General features: G+C 60.3%; 1 protein-coding gene across 1 annotated transcript; it reads right to left on the reverse strand.

The window, feature by feature from the left end:
• Positions 1 to 3,030: 3,030 nt before the first annotated feature.
• Positions 3,031 to 15,063, reverse strand: FOXRED2 (FAD dependent oxidoreductase domain containing 2). Its single transcript, XM_004610681.2, has 8 exons — positions 13,877 to 15,063; positions 12,867 to 13,118; positions 12,290 to 12,553; positions 10,834 to 11,000; positions 8,282 to 8,447; positions 7,526 to 7,767; positions 6,305 to 6,475; positions 3,031 to 5,312 (listed from the first exon to the last, which is right to left on the reverse strand). The coding sequence occupies exons 1-8, from the start codon at positions 14,422 to 14,424 to the stop codon at positions 5,080 to 5,082; spliced, it is 2,043 nt and encodes a 680-aa protein (XP_004610738.2). The 5' UTR covers positions 14,425 to 15,063; the 3' UTR covers positions 3,031 to 5,079.
• Between the last annotated feature and the right edge of the window lie 2,102 nt (positions 15,064 to 17,165).

Consider the following 17,165-nt stretch of genomic DNA (forward strand, 5'->3'; position numbering starts at 1 on the left):
GACGCAGAAAGAAAAAAATTATTTAAAAAAAAAATAAAGTGTAGATTTGCATACACAACTGAAGCTGCGGTTCAACCCCTGACACCACACGGTGTGAGCCCAGGACACTGGGGGACCAAACCAAGGTCAACCAAATGCCAGGCAAGAACCTTAGTTCCTGTCATCTCTCTCTGTCCCTTTTTTTTTTTTTTTTTTGCTTTTTGGGTCACACCCAGTAATGCACAGAGGTTCCTCCTGGCTCTGCACTCAGGAACTACCCCTGGCGGTGCTCAGGGGACCATATGAGATGCTGGGAATCGAACCTGGGTCGGCCGCATGCAAGGCAAACGCCCTACCCACTGTGTTATTGCTCCAGCCCCTCTCTGTCTCTTTTCAACTTTGCATTCTTCGTCTGCTTTATTTTGGTCACACTTGGTGGTACTTAGGACTTAGTCATGGCTCTGGGCTCGGGGGACCATATGGGGTGCTGGGGATCCAACCCTGGTCAGTTGCAGGACATGCAAAGGCCCTACCTGCTGTACTATTGTCCTGGCCCTTTTTTCAGGATTTTAAAAAGAAGTTTCTGGGGCTGGATCGATAGCACAGCAGGTAGGGCATTTGCCTTGCATGCGGCCGACCCGGGTTCGATTCCCAGCATCCCATATGGTTCCCTGAGCACCACCAGGGGTAATTAATTCCTGAGTGCAGAGTCAGGAGTGACCCTTGTGAATTGACAGGTGTGACGCCCCCCCCCCAAAAAAAAAAGAAGTTTTGGGTTTGGAGACAAGAGCTAGTAAGGCTCTTGCCTTGCACACGGCCAACCTGGGTTCTATTTCCAGCACCTTCCATGGTGCCCTGAGCCCCACCCAGCTAGGAGCAAATAAGCTTCTGCCAGGACAGGAGACAGCCCCTGTCTCTTTCTGAGGATTACAATGATGGAGTAAAAGATATATACATACGTCTCAGGGAGCCCGGCAAGCTACCGAGAGTATCCCGCCTGCACGGCAGAGCCTGGCAAGCTCCCCGTGGCATATTCAGTATGCCAGAAACAGTAACGATAGGTCTCATTCCCCTGACTCTGAAAGAGCCTCCAATCGTTGGGAAAGATGAGTAAGGAGAGGCTGCTAAAATCTCAGGGCTGAGTGTGATAGAGACGTTACTGGTGCCCGCTTGAATCAATCTGCCAACAATGGGATGACAGTGATACAGTCATGGTGATGGAGAAGGCGCTGTGGGCGGGGCTTGGAGGCAGATGCTCCAGCTTCCTCCCCGCCCTGCCTCCCGCTGCTCGCTCGGCTGGCCCAAGGCTGGGGGCTGGGTGCCGTGAGCCCCTCTGGAGGGTGCCCTGTGGGGGATGCTGTCAACCTTCTCCACGCCTTTCTGAAACCATCCGCACTTCTGCTTTTTGAGGTTTCAGACCTGTGTGAGCCCAAGTCACCCATAACCCGGGGCTTACGTGATGGAGAGTGAGGAAGGGGGCGTGCTGGCTGCTCTCACTGGGGACCCCCGGGGGGGAGCGGGGACGACCTTGCCACTGGCTTCCTGTGGAGGCTTCCAACTTCAGCTGGTCCTCCCCCAGATGTGCTCTGGGCTAACTCCTGGCTCTGTGCTCAGGAGTCACTTCTGGCGGAGCTCAGGGGGACCAATGGGGCCCAGGGAGCAAATCTGGTTTGTCTGGGTGCAAGGCAAATGCCTCCCCTGCTGTACTATTATTTATTTATTTATTTATTTATTTTTGCTTTTTGGGTCACACCCGGCGATGCACAGGGATTACTCCTGGCTCATGCACTCAGGAATCACTCCTGGCAGTGCTCAGGGGACCCTATGGGATGCTGGGAATCGAACCTGAGGCAGCCGCGTGCAAGGCAAACTCCCTCCCCATTGTGCTATATCACTCCAGCCCACCCTGCTGTACTATTACTCGGGCTCCCCAAATGGATTTTTAGCAAGTGTTTTTGCATTGTTTGCAAAAGGCAAGTGCTCTGTGGTTGAGCTATATCCCCTCCCCCCTGTAAAAAACGTATTGAAGGGCTGGAGCGATCGCACCGCAGGTAGTGTGTTTGCATTGCACACGGTTCACCCAGTTAGTTCAGGGCATCCCGTATGGTGCACAGTCCTCCGAGCAGCGCCAAGAGCGACTCCTGAGTGCAGAGTCAGGAGAATAAGCCCTGAGTTTCACTGGGTGTGGCTCAAAACCAAAAACAAAGCAAAACAAAAATTGAAGTGTGTAGGAGGAAATAGTCTAAACAGATTTATTTCCATTTCCAAACTGCTAACCCCCGTCCAACACTAGGCAGCAACGCAGTCCTATGCCATCTTTCCCGCGGGCCTTCCTCATCCACACCCCCCACCCCAGGCCTGTTGTTCCTGGACTGGCCCTTTTGCCCCAGTAACTTAGAGGGCACGGAGGAAATCCGGCCTCGGCGAGAAGGGGAACTGGGTTTGTCTGGTGAGAAGAAGAGACAGGCCAAAGGGCTCCAAAGCAGGCGCCCAGGGTAGCAAGCCAAAAACGCAGAAAGAGGCTGGAGTGATAGCACAGCGGGGAGGGTGTTTACCTTGCACTCGGCCAACCCAGGTTCAATCCCCGGCATCACATTTGGTCCCCCCCAAGCACCGCCAGGAGTAATTCCTGAGTGCAGAGCCAGGAGGAACCTCTGAGCATTGCTGGGTGTGATGCAAAAAACCCCAAAATAAACAAAAGGCAGAAAGACAGTTTGCAGCAGACACCAGAGTCTCTGAGAACCGGATTCTGCAAATGGGACCTGCGAGGAGGGAAGTCCGGGGGTCTGGGCCTTGTGATAAAGTGGCAACAATCTTTTTTTTGGGGGGGTCACACCCGGTGATACACAGGGGTTCCTCCTGGCTCATGTACTCAGGAATTACTCCTGGCGGTGCTCGGGGGACCCTATGGGATGCTGGGAATCGAACCCGGGTTGGCCGAGTGCAAGGCAAACGCCCTCCCCGCTGTGCTATGGCTCCGGCCTCAAGCAGCCACAGTCTTGGCTGGAGCAAAGGCTGCTTTGCTGTCGGCAGCTGGCACAGGGCAGGCAAGGAGGCGCGTGTCCTCTGAGACCCCGACAGCCACAGGGACATCAGTGGACATCCCGGGTCTAGGCACCCCGTTCCCCGCAGTGGCAGCCTTTCTTGCCTCGGGCACTGGCGCCTGGATGGGCCTCACGTGGCTGTGTGGACCCAGCCCCGACCATCAAGGTCTTTCTTGTTGACAAAGGCCTGGGAAGGCTGAAAATGACGTCGCCGGGCTGAGAGCACTTGAAACGCTGAACCCAGCCAGGCCCCTGGACTCAGGGACGCTTGCCGGGACTTCAGACAGGGCCGGAGAAGGGCTGTGGTACTGGTATTGAGGCTCCTCAAATTTATTTATTTTTTTTTAATTGAATCACCGTGAGATACAGTTACACAGCTTTCATGTTTGAGATTCAGTCACACAGTGATCGAACACCCATCCCTCCAACCAGTGCGTATTTTCCACCACCAACGTCCCCAGGATTCCGCCCATCCCAGTCCTCACCCTGCCTCTAGGGCAGACAAATTTCCCCCAATACTTTTTCTTTTACTTTTGGGCATTCTATTTTGCTCAAATTTTTCCCCACCACCATTCAAGCCCGCCTGCCAGGGGCAGATGCTAGATAACTTGTTTCCCAATTGCTCATTTTGAATATCATGAGAGGTCATGTGGCCACAAAAGCGGCCACGTGCTCCTGGAATTCTAACATTTATAAATGGGTGGGTTCCAGAGGCATCTCTGTAGGGCACGGATCCATTCTGGGATTCAACTGGGAGTCTCTGGACCAGGGCTGTCGGTGCGCTAGGATGGCACCCGGTGGCAAATGGTGGGTGTGACTGCCAGGGTGCCCAGCGGGTGGGGAGCCGGGGAGAGGCAGCCCGACTCTCCTGCCGCCGTGCAGCCCGGAGACTCAGTCCTGGCACCCGCATACCCGGGTCTTGCTTGCGGAAGCTCTTGGTCACCAGGACTCCATCCGGAGGGGGCAGGGGGGCTGCACCTGCTCCGTCTGGGGTGCCCCCGTGAAACTGGCTCGGTGTGGGTCGGATGCATTTCTGTGTAAGGCTCTGCCACCACTCACTCATCCTGGTGGGCTGGGCGGAGCCAGAGCCACGGTCCTGCGTGGAAGGCATCTATCTGCCTTGTACGCGGTTGACCCGGGTTCGATCCCCAGCATCCTGTAGCGTCCTTCAAGTGCCACCAGGAGCGATTCCTGAGGGCAGAGCCCGGGGTGAGTCCTGAGGGCTGCTGGCCATGGCTCCCCCCCACAACAACACAAAGTACCTGCTGGTTGGCGCCCAGAGCTGGCTCGAGGGGTGGAGCCCACGGCCGGGGTGGGGGAGGGGAGGCGCTCTGGGCTTGTTCCTGGAACCTCGGGGGTATCTGAGCACCACATGCCCACACTCCATCAGCTGCATGGGCCACGCGTGGCACTGAGACCCGACTGTGCAGATTTGGTGCAAGAATCCCCCCTCCCCCCATCACCACCGGACAACAGTGCGTGGGGCTGCTTGCTGCCCACACCAGATGCCAGCCCAGAGGAGGCTGGGAAAGAGGTACAGGGGGGAAAAAAGCACAGAAAACCTGTGGTGGGGGGGGATCAGCACAGACGGGGTGCACGGAGGCAGCTGTCTGGGTCCAGCAGGGGGAGTCGGGTGGGCAGGCCTGGGCTCTGGGCACGGGAGCAGGGTATGAGCAGGAGCTGGAGATACCTCTGGGCCTGGGGACCCTCCACCTCGCTGACTTCCCTTGAGGGGGGGGGCAGACGTGGCCCTGCGCCCCTCCCCCTTCTGATACCGAGGGAGATGCTCCGTGGTGGGCAGGCAGGCGGGACCCCCGAAGACCCCGGCCTCTCTGGAGAAGGGGGGGCTGGAGTGCTGGGCAGCTGCCCCCGGAACTGAGACTGCCTGGCAATGCCCAGCTACATCTTGGGCGGAGCCCAGGCCAGGTGGGAGAAGCGACTTCCGGCTGGCACAGCTGCTGCTGTGCCCAGCTCGAGGGCACCCCAAGCTCCAAGCTGGGCGGGCGCAGGTGTGGTCGCAGACCCCGGGGTCGGGGGAGGGCGGGCAGCCCACCTGCTACAGCTCCTCCCTGTGGCTCTCGTGGGGGGACTCAGGGGCAGTGGCAGCCCCCAGGGGCCGCTGAGCTGGCCCACGGCGGCCCGGCCACCACCTGGCCTTCCCCAGGAGCCCGCTGTCTGCTCGCCGCTGCCGGAGGCGCTCCGTGCCCACGAGCCCCCGTGCCTGGAGGTAGCCCTGCTGGCAGAAGGGTGGCAGCTTCCGCTGGGTGAGGGCGAAGACGAAACAGGAATCTAGACCAAGCAAAGGAGAGCAGTGAGCGGGCACGGCTGGGGAGGAACCCAGAGCTTTTTGTTTGTTTGTTTCTGTTTTTTTTGTTTGTTTTTTTGCTTTTTGGGTCCCACCCGGCGATGCTCAGGGGTCACTCCTGGCTCTGCACTCAGGAATTGCTCCTGGCGGGGCTCAGGGGACCCTATGGGATGCTGGGAATCGAACCCGGGTCGGCTGTGTGCAAGGCAAACGCCCTCCCCTCTGTGTAATTATCACTCCAGCCCCCGGATAACAATTTTTTTTTCTTTTTGGGTCACACCTGGTGATGCTCAGGGGTGACTCCTGGCTCTGCACTCAGGAATGACTCCTGGTGGTGCTCGGGTGGGGGCCATCTGGGATGCTGGGAATTGAACCCAGGTTGGCCGCGTGCAAAGCAAACGCCCTACCCGCTGTGCTATCTCTCCAGCCCCTATTTTGCTTCTTAAAAAAAAATATTACAGAGCAGGTGGCCAGAGCTGGTGGATGCCGCAGCAGGAACTCAGGGCATGGCTGATCTGTCAGAGGGCAGTTGGGGACACTCAGGGGGAGAAACGAAACCACCCTAGGGTTGTCCTTCCTTCTGGGGACACGGGATGAGGGAAACTATCACTGTAGGCCAAGTGCAGCAGACAGGACGCTTGCTTGACAAGTGGCTGACCTGGATTCGATCCCCAGCAACCCATAGGGTCTCCCAGCACTGCCAGGAGTGACCCCTGATTGCAGAGCCAGGGATAAGCCCTGAGCATTGCTGGTGTGGCCCCCAAAACCCCCCAAAAAATAAAAACAGAAGATGACTTGGAAATAAATGAGAAAGAGCACTGCAATCAGTGTTCCTGGGAACATCTGGTCAACCCGCAGCAGAAACCCGATTCCCGGGTCTGACGCCTGGCTGGACATTGAGACCAGTCCAGGGGGCCAGGCCACCACCTGGTCTTCCTGCAGCCCCCCAGCCCGTGTGGCCCCCGGGATGGATCACCTGCATAGAAGCTTCGCAGATCCGTGTCCAGGCAGTTCTCCAGGAAGCGCCGCAGGGGCAGGATGTGACCCACGGGGGCCGTCCAGTCCGTCAGGAAGTCCTCCACGATGTGGTGGATGGCCGCGGGCCGGGGCAGCGGCCACTCCGCGGGCCGGAACCTCACCTCCTGCTCTGGGGGACCCACACAGAGCCGAGTCAGGCCCGGGAGGGGGCGCTCCCCCAGCAGGGCCCGGTTCCCACGCCTCCCTCCCCGCACCCCTGCACGGTGGTCTCGGCCCCAAAGTCAGGCAGCTGGATGCTCGGACACCAGGCAGCAGCCAGGCTCAGCCCATGCGGGACAAGCTCTCTGATCTCCCTCTGCTGGGTCGAGATTCCCGCCCTGCAGGGAGGACCCTGGCGTGTGCTGAGACCCTCGAGCTCAGTATCGGCTGCCTCCAAGCTGGTCATTCCAGGGAATTCTGGGGGTGCACATTCGAGTCCCCCTACCCGCCCCCCCCGGCATGGACGCCCTCTTCAGGGGGCCCAGCGAGACGCCATCGCCCTCCTGGGCATCTCAGGTGGTGGCCCAGGGCCCCGTCCACAGCCGGGCCGCGTGCTTGCACCTGACCGTGACACAGACCCCGGCTGGTCCCTTCCTTGGCCCCGCCCCGCTCCCCCCCACACCGTGATGGAGGCTCCTGCTCTCAGTGGCCCTGGACAGGAGGATGTGGACGGAGGCTTGGAGATGGGCTGCACGATTAGGGAGGAGCCACGTCTCCCTGCTGGCCACTCCTCCAACTAGCCCTTCCCACGCACCTTGCAATAGGCCAAGACACTGCAGCTCTTCCGCTGTGGCCTGCCCAGGTGAGGTGGGGCTCGAACCCAGGGGACCTCGCAACTCTGGGACTGGCTGCCCCATGGTGGTCAGTGGACAGGGTGGATGCCCCCCAATCCCAGCCCACCCGGGGCCCCACTGAGGGCTGAGTGTCACGTGGGGGGGGTGAACGGTGCCCTGTTTTTTTTTTTTTTGCTTTTTGGGTCACACCCGGCGATGCACAGGGGTCACTCCTGGCTCTGCACTCAGGAATTACCCCTGGCGGTGCTCAGAGGACCATATGGGATGCTGGGATTCGAACCCGGGTCGGCCGCGTGCAAGGCAAATGCCCTACCCGCTGTGCTATCGATCCAGCCCCCAACGGTGCCCCGTGTGCCGAGGGCGGGGGCCCGGGGCGGCTGGCTCACCGGTGGGCAGGTGCCGGTAGTAGTAGATGACGGGGTGCAGGAAGTTGGACTGCCAGGCGTCCTGGGTGTGCCCCACCGAGCGGTCGGGGAAGAAGACGTCCTTGTCGGGCCCCGAGAAGTTGCGGCCGTACTCCAGGACGATGACCAGGAGCCCGTGCGGGGCCCGCCGGCCCGTGAGCGACTCCAGCTGTGCCAGCATCTGCATGGGGAACTCCTCCAGGTACTCGAACTCGGTGGCATTCCTGGGTGCAAAGGGCACGCAGACAGACGTGTGTGTGTGTGTGTGTGTGTGTGTGTGTGTGTGTGTGTGTATGTGTGTTGGGGGGAGGACCTGGAGGGGCACATGAGCTCCCGGGGGAGCCGCCCACAGCCCACCTGACTGGCCAGAAGCCCAGGAGGTGGGCTGGAGCGATAGCACAGCGGGGAGGGTGTTTGCTTTGCACGCGGCCGACCCGGGTTCGATTCCCAGCATCCCATAGGGTCCCCTGAGCCCTGCCAGGAGTAATTCCTGAGTGCAGAGCCAGGAGTCACCCCTGTGCATCGCCGGGTGTGACCCAAAAAGCAAAAAAAAGGACGCCCAAGAGGGGAGGGTGTTCCAGCCATGTCCACCACTCTGGACCTCACTGCGTGTCCCCCAGTGCTCCCCCCGGGGTTCCCTACTCTTCCCAGGTCCCCCCCACCCCCTGCCAAGGGGAAACCGTGAGTTCTCCCATACCTGGGACAGGAGGGGCAGGTGAGGCGGGACGGGCTACTCACTCCTGCAGCAGGACGATGTCAGCCAGCACCCCAAACATCTGGTAGAGCCCCGACGCCTCGTTCACGCGCCGCAGGATGGCGCTGCAGAGCTGGGTGACGGGGAGCCGGGTGGCCGGCCAGGCCAGGCCGTGGTGGCGGTGCTCCAGGAGCCGGTGCACGGCGCGAGCTGGGCAGAGGGAGGCGGGGGGCTGGCACCCGGGGGCAGGGACCCTCGGCACCCAGCGCTCTCTGGTGATCACTGGCGGAAGCCCACGGCCCAGTGCAGGGTAACACTGGCAAGTCCCGTCTCCCTGGCCACAGGGGGCTGAGGTTCACCAGCGCTCCCGAGGCCGCCACATCCCTCTGTGCTTATCTGCAACGTCCCCCTCTGTGTTGTGCTCCCCCCGCCGGTCATCACCACTTTCCCCTAAGCGGCAGTACCTGTGACTTGTAAGTGAATATTTTGCTTTTCTCTTCTCCTTAGATCCTTTGCATAGGAGCAATGTCTTTTTTTTTTTTTTTTTTTTTTGCTTTTTGGGTCACACCTGGTGATGCACAGGTGTTACTCCTGGCTGTACACTCAGGAATTACTCCTGGCGGTGCTCAGGGGATCATATGGGAATGGAACCCGGGTTGGCTGCATGCAAGGCAAACGTCCTGCCTGCTGTGCTGTTGCTCCAGCCCCATCAATGTCCTTTTTGTATAGACACAGGAAGAGAGTTAATGCTATGCTTCTGTAACTTGGGAGTTAACTGACTCTGAATAATACTCTTGGGGCATCTGTTTTCTCGACTTCAGCCTCAGTTGCCCTTACTTCCTAGTACCCCAAAAGCAGGGTCCTGATGAGGGACTGGATGGACCCAGGGCAAGCTGTGAGCTACCCTGCCATTGAAATGGGCCAGGCCAGAGCACCATAATACATAACTATAAGTTAAGAGCATGGACGTGGACAAATTCTGTCATGATCCAAAAAATAACAACTGGATTAGGATCCTGCTAGGGTTAGGAAAGACTAATCTGGCCTGAGCAATGAAGTCTGAGGTCTATAGTGAGATGCCTCCAGGAGAGCTGCCCTAGAAGCTTAATGTTTCTTCCTGTGTCCATACCAAATGACTAATATTATTAAGGAGTAGAATTAAGATGAATGGGATTAGAGCGATAGCACAGCGGGTAGAGCGTTTGCCTTGCATGCGGTTGACCGGGGTTCTATTCCTCCATCCCTCTCAGAGAGCCCAGCAAGCTACCGAGAGTATCCCGCCCGCACGGCAGAGCCTGGCAAGCACCCTGTGGTGTATTTGATACGCCAAAAACAGTAGCAATGAGTCTCACAATGGAGCCTTTACTGATTCCCGCTTGAGCAAATCGATGAACAACTGGACGATAGTGCAACAGTGCTACAGTTTAAATGGTTGTTGGACTCAGGAAAGGAGAAACGCACCCATAGATTGTATTTCGCCCTTAGGTGGGTCTTCTTGCTGAATGAGAGTTTGTCCTGGAAGAAGCTTCCCCTGAGGGAGGGACCTTACATCCGTTGACTGTATGACCACACCTGTGTGTAATTGCTACCCCAGCCCCCTCATGGATGGGAGCGATAACTGAGGCTGTGAGAGGGAGCAAGCAGGGAACCAACAACAATCCAGAAGGACTGAGGGAGCGGAATCCAAGAGGAAGGATGCAGGGGAGTCGGGGGGAGAAGAATCAGGAGAGGATGGAGATGAGATGGGAATAAACTATAATTGAGACCAACCAGCCTGGCCCTCGTTCCCTCCTTCGTCCACCCATTGCCATCGGCCACCCCGAAGTGGGGGAAGCGGCCTAGAGACCACCGAACGCAGGTGGCAAGAGAGAAAGCTGTGGGTTTTGTATTTCTTTCTTTCTTTTTTTTTATTTTTTGGGGTCACACCCAGCGATGCACAGGGGTCACTCCTGGCTCTGCACTCACGAATTACCCCTGGCGGTGCTCAGGGGACCATATGGGATGCGGGGAATCAAACCCAGGTCAGCAGCATGCTAGGCAAACGCCCTACCCACTGTGCTATCGCTCCAGCCCCATAAGGATCTCTCTCTCTCTTTTTTTTTTTTTTTTTTTTTGCTTTTTGGGTCACACCCGGTGATGCTCAGAGGTTACTCTGGCTCATGCACTCAGGAATTACTCCTGGCGGTGCTCAGGGGAACCATATGGGATGCTGGGGATCGAACCCGGGTCGGCCGTGTGCAAGGCAAACGCCCTCCCCGCTGTGCTATCGCTTCAGCCCCCGTATTTATTTCTTGAATACATAGCCAAGGCTGCCAGCGGGCCCTACGGGCAATGCGGTTGGCAACACGCCACACTCTGTCCCTGTTTTGGGCCCCCCCCCACCCCAGCATCCCTTTGGGGGTGCAGGCAGCCGGAAAGGGCGGGATGAATCCAGAGAGGAGAGGAAAGTGCTGGTGTCCTGTGGGCAGAAGTAGGAAGAGACACGCCTCTGCCTTTGGGGGTGCTGCTGGCTGTGGGACCCTCCCCGCCATCCCCAGGGACGGGGTCTCTCTCTCTCTCTCTCTCTCTCTCTCTCTCTCTCTCTCTCTCTGCTCACCTGTGTACCGGAAGCCGTGGATGAAGCCGCCGGCTGACTTCCGGTAATCCACCGAGTGGCTGGCCGTGCCCAGGACAAAGAGGCCCCGGGTTCCTCGGGACTCGTAGCTGGCTCTGACGAGGGGGTACTTCTTACTGAGCTCACCCTCGGAAGAGAGGCGGAGGGACCTGGGGGCCGAGAGGGGCAGAGAGAACCAACTGCAGGTACCGCTCTCATCCCCCGGGCCCAGCAGGACCACGGTGCCCTCAAGGGACGTGAGGTGGGAGGCTGGGGCGAATGAATGAGGCAGGGGGGTGCTGGCAGAGTCTGTCAATCAAAGGTCCTGGGGCAGTAATATCTAGAGATAGTGACCCACAGGGTGAACCCATCCTCCATTCTTCCTCCTTCCTCCCCCCCTCCCTCCCTTGCTCTCTTCCTTCTTCCTTTCTTCTGGATTTAGGGCTGGCTCCTGGCTCTTTGCTCAGGGATCACTCCTTGCAGGGACTGGGGGACCATGTGGGGTGCTGGGGCTTGAACCTGGGTCAGCCCTGTGCAAGTCCAATGCCCTCCCACCACCTACGATCACCTCTCCGGTCCCGAACTTTCTGGAACTTAGATAGCTCCTAAGCACAAAGCCAGGTATGTCCCCGACCCCAACAAGACACGTGATGGGCCAGAGAGCTGGGTGCTTGCTGGGGTTCGATCTCTGACACAGCATACAGTCCCCTGAACCCCGCCAGGAGTGATTCTAGAGCACAGGGCCAGGAGTAAGCCCTGAGCACCACCAGGTTTGGCCTCTTACCCTGAAACACAAACATGAGAAAATGCCGAGCGGCCAAGACGGTACAAGGGTTCGGCATTACCGTGCATGTGGCCGACTCTGATTTGATGCCAGGTACCCTGGACTCCCGGATACCTGGTGGTGATCCCCTGAGCCCTGCCAGCAGCAACCCCTGAGCCCGGAGCCAGCAGGAGTCTGGGGGCGGGGAACCACCAAATGTGTCCAAACTCCAAAACCAACCAACCCCCCCATCTGAGCTGCAAAGTGGGCCTTGAGGGCTCAGCCCCAGGCCCTCTGCCAACGCATCCTGTTTAGCTGGACCCAGCTCTTCCTGTCGGAGGGTGTCACAAGCCAGGAGGCCCCCGGGACGAGAGGGAGCACTCTTTTTTTTTTTTTTTTTTTTTTTTTTGCTTTTTGGGTCACACCCGGCAATGCTCAGGGGTTACTCTTGGCTCTTCATCAGGAATTACTCCTGGTGGTGCTCAGAGGACCATATGGGATGCTGGGATTTGAACCTGGGTTGGCCGCGTGCAAGGCAAACACCCTACCCACTGTGCTATCGCTCCAGCTCCGAGAGGGAGCACTCTTGAACCGGCACCCAGGAAGTGCCTCAGTTTCCCCTCTGGGGGTGAAGGCATCGGGCAGGGCTGGCTCCGAGACCCCGCTCCGGCCTCCTGGATGCCCCGCCCAACTCACTGGTTGAAAATGGAGAAGTCGAAGTTCCAGCCGAGGCAGCGGATGACGCGGTCGTAGGCGACGCGCAGGGCGAAGTTGTCGCTGTCGTCCTGGGGGAGGGGGACGGCGTCGGCGCTCTGGTTGGCCCCCTCCAGGAAGTAGCGCAGCGTGACGTGGAGCTTGCCGTCGCGGTCCTTGACCAGAGCCAGGTCCCTCAGATCGGACTCCAGGAGGCCGTCCAGGGACTTCAGCTGGTAGGTGTCCAGCAGGCCGTTGTTGATGGCCCTGTCCCCCCAGGGAGAGGTCTGGGTCCCGGACGCTCGCTCGGGTGCGGGCGGCCCCGGGGTGGGGGGGGTGGGGTCGGGACCCACGCAGTGGGGAGGGGCTCCAGGGTGGGCGGCCCCGGGGTGGGGGGTGGGGTCGGGACCCACGCAGCGGGGAGGGGCTCCAGGGTGGGCGGCCCCGGGGTGGGGGGGGTGGGGTCGGGACCCACGCAGCGGGGAGGGGCTCCGGGGTGGGTGGCCCCGGGGTGGGGGGTGGGGTCGGGACCCACGCAGTGGGGAGGGGCTCCGGGGTGGTGGTGGGGGGCGGAGCTTACCTGAGGTCGCCCACGTAGTGTGTGGCCCAGGAGAGGCGGACCCGCGAGCGGCTCAGCATGTGGACGAAGTTGGTGACCCCCAGGATGCTCTCGGCCGTCTCGAAGGCCGAGTTCCCGCGGCCCAGAATCAGCACGTTCTGCCCCACGAAATCCTTGGGGTCCACGGACACAGACTCGTACCCCTCCGTGTGCTCGGAGCCGGGGAAGTCGACCAGGTTGGGGACAGACAAACCGGTGGCGACAAAAAGGACGCTGCAGGGTGGGGACCGAGGGAAGGGGCTTGAGTGGCTCCGAGCCTGGTGCTCCGGGACCCCTGCCAGCCGGTCCAGCCGGCTGCGTCCCGAGGGAAACCAGGACCTCGGTGCCAGGGAGTGCTCAAAGGGCGCGTGGGAGCCTGGGTTCCATCCCCAGCACCGCACGGTCCCCTGAGCACCACTGGGTGGGAACCCTAAAACCAACCCCTTCCTGCCGCCACACAATGGGGCTAGGGAGATAATACAATGGGTGGGGCACTTGCCCTGCACTCCGCAGACTTGGCTTTCATCAAGGGCACCCCATATGGTCCCCTGAGCCGGTGGGGCACTTGCCTTGCACACCGCCAACCAGGGTTTGACCCCTGGTATCCCACGGGTCCCAGATCCCATCCGGAGTGATTCCTGAGCACAGAGCCAGGAGCACTCCCGGGGGTGGGGGAAGAGAACCAAAATAAATAAATAAATAAAAAGATCTTTTTCTCCACTTCTGCCCACGTCCACCTGTCCCCATAACTCCCGTCCACCATCATCTGTCCTATGAAATACTTGGTTTCCCCAGGTGAGCCTCACCCCTGCTTTTTGGGTCACACCTGGTGACGCTCAGGGGTGACTCCTGGCTCTGCGCTTAGGAATTACTTCTGGTGGTGCCGGGGGTTGTTGGGGGGTCCCTATGGGATGCCGGGGATCGAACCCGAGTGCAAGGCAAACACCCTGGGCCCATTGTCCTACTGTCCGGCCCTGCTCCTGGCTCTCTACCTGCACCGGTAGGCCTGGCCCTTCCGGTCAGTCAGGACGAAGTAGTGTCCGTTCCAGGCCGCCCGATCCTTGTCCAGCGCCACGTGGGCGATGTCCGTGTTGAAGAGGACGCGGAGGCCCAGGCGGCGGGCGAAGTCGCCCAGGTAGCGCACCATGTCGCCGGCGTCGGGGAAGTAGGCGTCGGAGTAGCGGGGGAACAGCAGCGCGGGGTCGTGGCTCAGCAGCGAGTTCCAGTCGTGGCGCAGGTTGAACTCGGCGTTGGCCTTGCCCGTGTGGCGCTTGTTGATGCTGATGAGCTTGCGGTGGCGCGGGTAGCGCGTGAAGAAGCTGCCGGGGCTCGAGGCGCGCTCCAGCACCACGTAGTCCCTGCCGGCCCGCTGCAGGAAATAGGCCATCTGCAGCCCCGCGGGCCCCGCGCCCAGCACGCAGTAGTCCCGGGGCGCGCCCGCACCGGCCTCGGCGGGGTGCGGCGACAGAGCCGGGTGCAGGGCGACGGCCAGGAGCAGCCCCGGGGGCCCCCAGAGCGGGGCCGAGGCCGAGAGGCCCATGCTGAGGCCCACCGGACGGGGATGCTCGGGATGCTTGGGACCCGGGAGCGGTGACGGCGGGGGACCAAAAAAAAAAAAAAAAAGCAGCTTTGCGGTGGCCCGCAGCACCCCCCCTGGCCCGGGACGCCTCTGGGCTCAGGGTCCTGCTTCCGTCCTTGCAAGTTCAGATTCGGGACTTGGCTCCTCTTCCATCTCCCGCTGTGCCGCGATCCCCGGGCACGGTGGCAGCTCCTTTAGGGAATGAGGGTGTTTCCCGAGTCCCATCTCGTCTGCAGGGTGCCCACTTCTGCGGCACTTCCCCCAGGCTAGACACCAAGCCCCCCCACGGGGGGTATCTTCTTAGCCACTGCCGATGCCACACTTGGCCCGCACCTGGGGGTGCGGGTCTCTGCGGGCACGTGACCAGGATGTCCCCAGCACACCTGCTCTGCTGCCGCGGCTGCCGCCGCTGCGCGCGCGGGTCTGGCCGCCGTCCTGCCGGCGCGCGTCCTCCGGGAGCCGCTCCCCTCCCGTGTGCGGGGCCCTCGCCCGCCCGCCGGCCGGTCCCTGCGCGGGGATCGGGCGACCCGGGGCTCCCGCGGCGCCCGCCTGTGCAGAGGCCGCGGCGCTCAACCGGCTCCCGCCGTGCGGCCCCGCCCCCTGCCGCCGGCCCCGCCCCTGCCACCAGGCCCCGCCCCTGCCTCCGGCTCCGCCCCTCGCTGCCAGGCTCCGCTCCAGCGCCGGCTCCGCCCCTGCTGCTAGGCTCCGCCCCTTGCTGCCAGTCTCCGCTCCAGCGCCGGCTCCTCTCCTGCTGCTAGGCTACGCCCCCTGCTGCCAGGCTCCGCTCCTGTGGCGGCTCCGCCCCTGCTGCCGGCCCCGCCCCTTTTACTGTCATCTGGTTCCGCCCCTTACCCAGCCGCTCGGCCAATGGCAGCGGACTGAGCCACGTGTGGGCTGGGCGCGGGGCACGCCGGGACGCGGGAGCAGGCGGGACGCTGGCGGCGCGGGAGAGGCGCGCACGTGCTTGCCCAGGCTGCGTACGCGGGGCTGGCAGAGCTGAGCTGGGGCTTGCGGCACCTCTCTGGACGCTGTGCCTCTGCGCCCTTAGGAGAGGCCTGGGAGCAGCTGCGTTCCGGATGCCCGTCTCCAGTAATGGTGTAATGATGGCATAATGACCAAAGACCTGGGAGCTGCCTGGTTTGCCGGAGCCGGGGCTGGGAAGCCAGTGAACAGAGATGAAGTGTTTAGTGATATACATACGTCACCGATCCATCAGCAGAGGTGGGCAAGATACCCACATTCTGCGGTTGACGGAGCAAAGGAGGCTGATGAGGGGCTGGAGAGATAGCACAGCGGGTAGGGCGTTTGCCTTGCACGCGGCCGACCCGGGTTCAAATCCCAGCATCCCATATGGTCCCCTGAGCACCGCCAGGGGTGATTCCTGAGTGCATGAGCCAGGAGTAACCCCTGTGCATCGCCGGGTGTGACCCAAAAAGAAAAAAAAAAAAAAGAAAAAAGGAGGCTGATGAGGTGATTTGCTGGTTACGAAGTGGTAGCGGACTGGAGCGATAGCGCAGTGAGTAGGGCGTGTTTGCTTTGCACGCGGCCGACCCAGGTTCGATTCCTCCGCCCCTCCCGGTGAGCCCGGCAAGCTACTGAGAGTATCTCGCCTGCAAGGCAGAGCCTGGTGTATTCGACAGGTCTCACAATGGAGACGTTACTGGTGCTCGCTCAAGCAAATCTATGAGCAGTGGGAGGACAGTGCTACAAAGTGGTAGCAGGGCGAGAGAGCTAGTAAGAGGGTTAAGCTTCTGCCTTGCGAGCACTTCAGGGCGCTGTGTATGAAGCCCAGATTGCCGCAGGGGCTGGCTCCTGAGCCCAGGGGTGGGAACAGCTCCCCCCACCACTGTGCAGCCCCCAAAGGAAAACGAAATAGTTGGAGCTGCTGTGTTGGAGCACGTGCTTTCCCTGTGGGGTTTTGGGGTTAACACGTAATGGGCCCCCAGGTACAGCCAAGTTTGCCTTGAATGTATTAATAAGAAGCTGGAATAACCCCACCCCTTTTTACTCTCCGTTACAAACTCTTTGAAAACATTGTCTTATAGCCGGCACAGGTATTTAAACAGAAGGGCCGAGTGAAGCAAATGTGGCTGCCGAAAGGCCAGCATGAAGGTGTGAATCCACCTATGACTGAAGCAGTGACAAGAAAAGGGCTGTTGGATCCTGAACTGCCATCCCCGTGGTCTGGATGGAGGCTGATCTGGCAGGGCAGAGAGGCACAGCCCCTGCCAGGGCCATCATGGGCCCCAGTGAGATGTGACTGAGGGCTCTGGTGGAAGGACAGGCCTGGACAGGCCTGTGACACCGCACGGAAAGAATGATCTTCCAGGGCTGGAGTGATATTACGGTGGGTAGGGTGTTTGCCTTGCCTGTGGCTGACTTGGGTTGAGTCCCTGGCATCCCATAGGGTCCCCTAAGCTCTGCCAGGAGTAACTCCTGGGTATAGATAGAGCCAGGAGTAACCCACGAGCACTGCCGAGTGTGCCCCCAAAAACAAGAATCTTTTTGCTTCTCACTGAGCTTTTCTGAGAAACTGTCCCTGGGACGGTTCTGTCATCCTGAGTGCTGAGGCTTGGCTCAGTATGTATGGAGGATGCTGCTTAACATTTTCTTCGGCGCCTTGGTCAGCATCAAAGACCCAGCAGAGCAGAAACCGTCTGACTGGCTCTGGAGTCCTCAGTGTGTAAACGTGAACCAGACTG

This window comes from Sorex araneus, chromosome 6 (genome assembly GCF_027595985.1).
Source record: "Sorex araneus isolate mSorAra2 chromosome 6, mSorAra2.pri, whole genome shotgun sequence".
Lineage (NCBI taxonomy): Eukaryota > Metazoa > Chordata > Mammalia > Eulipotyphla > Soricidae > Sorex > Sorex araneus.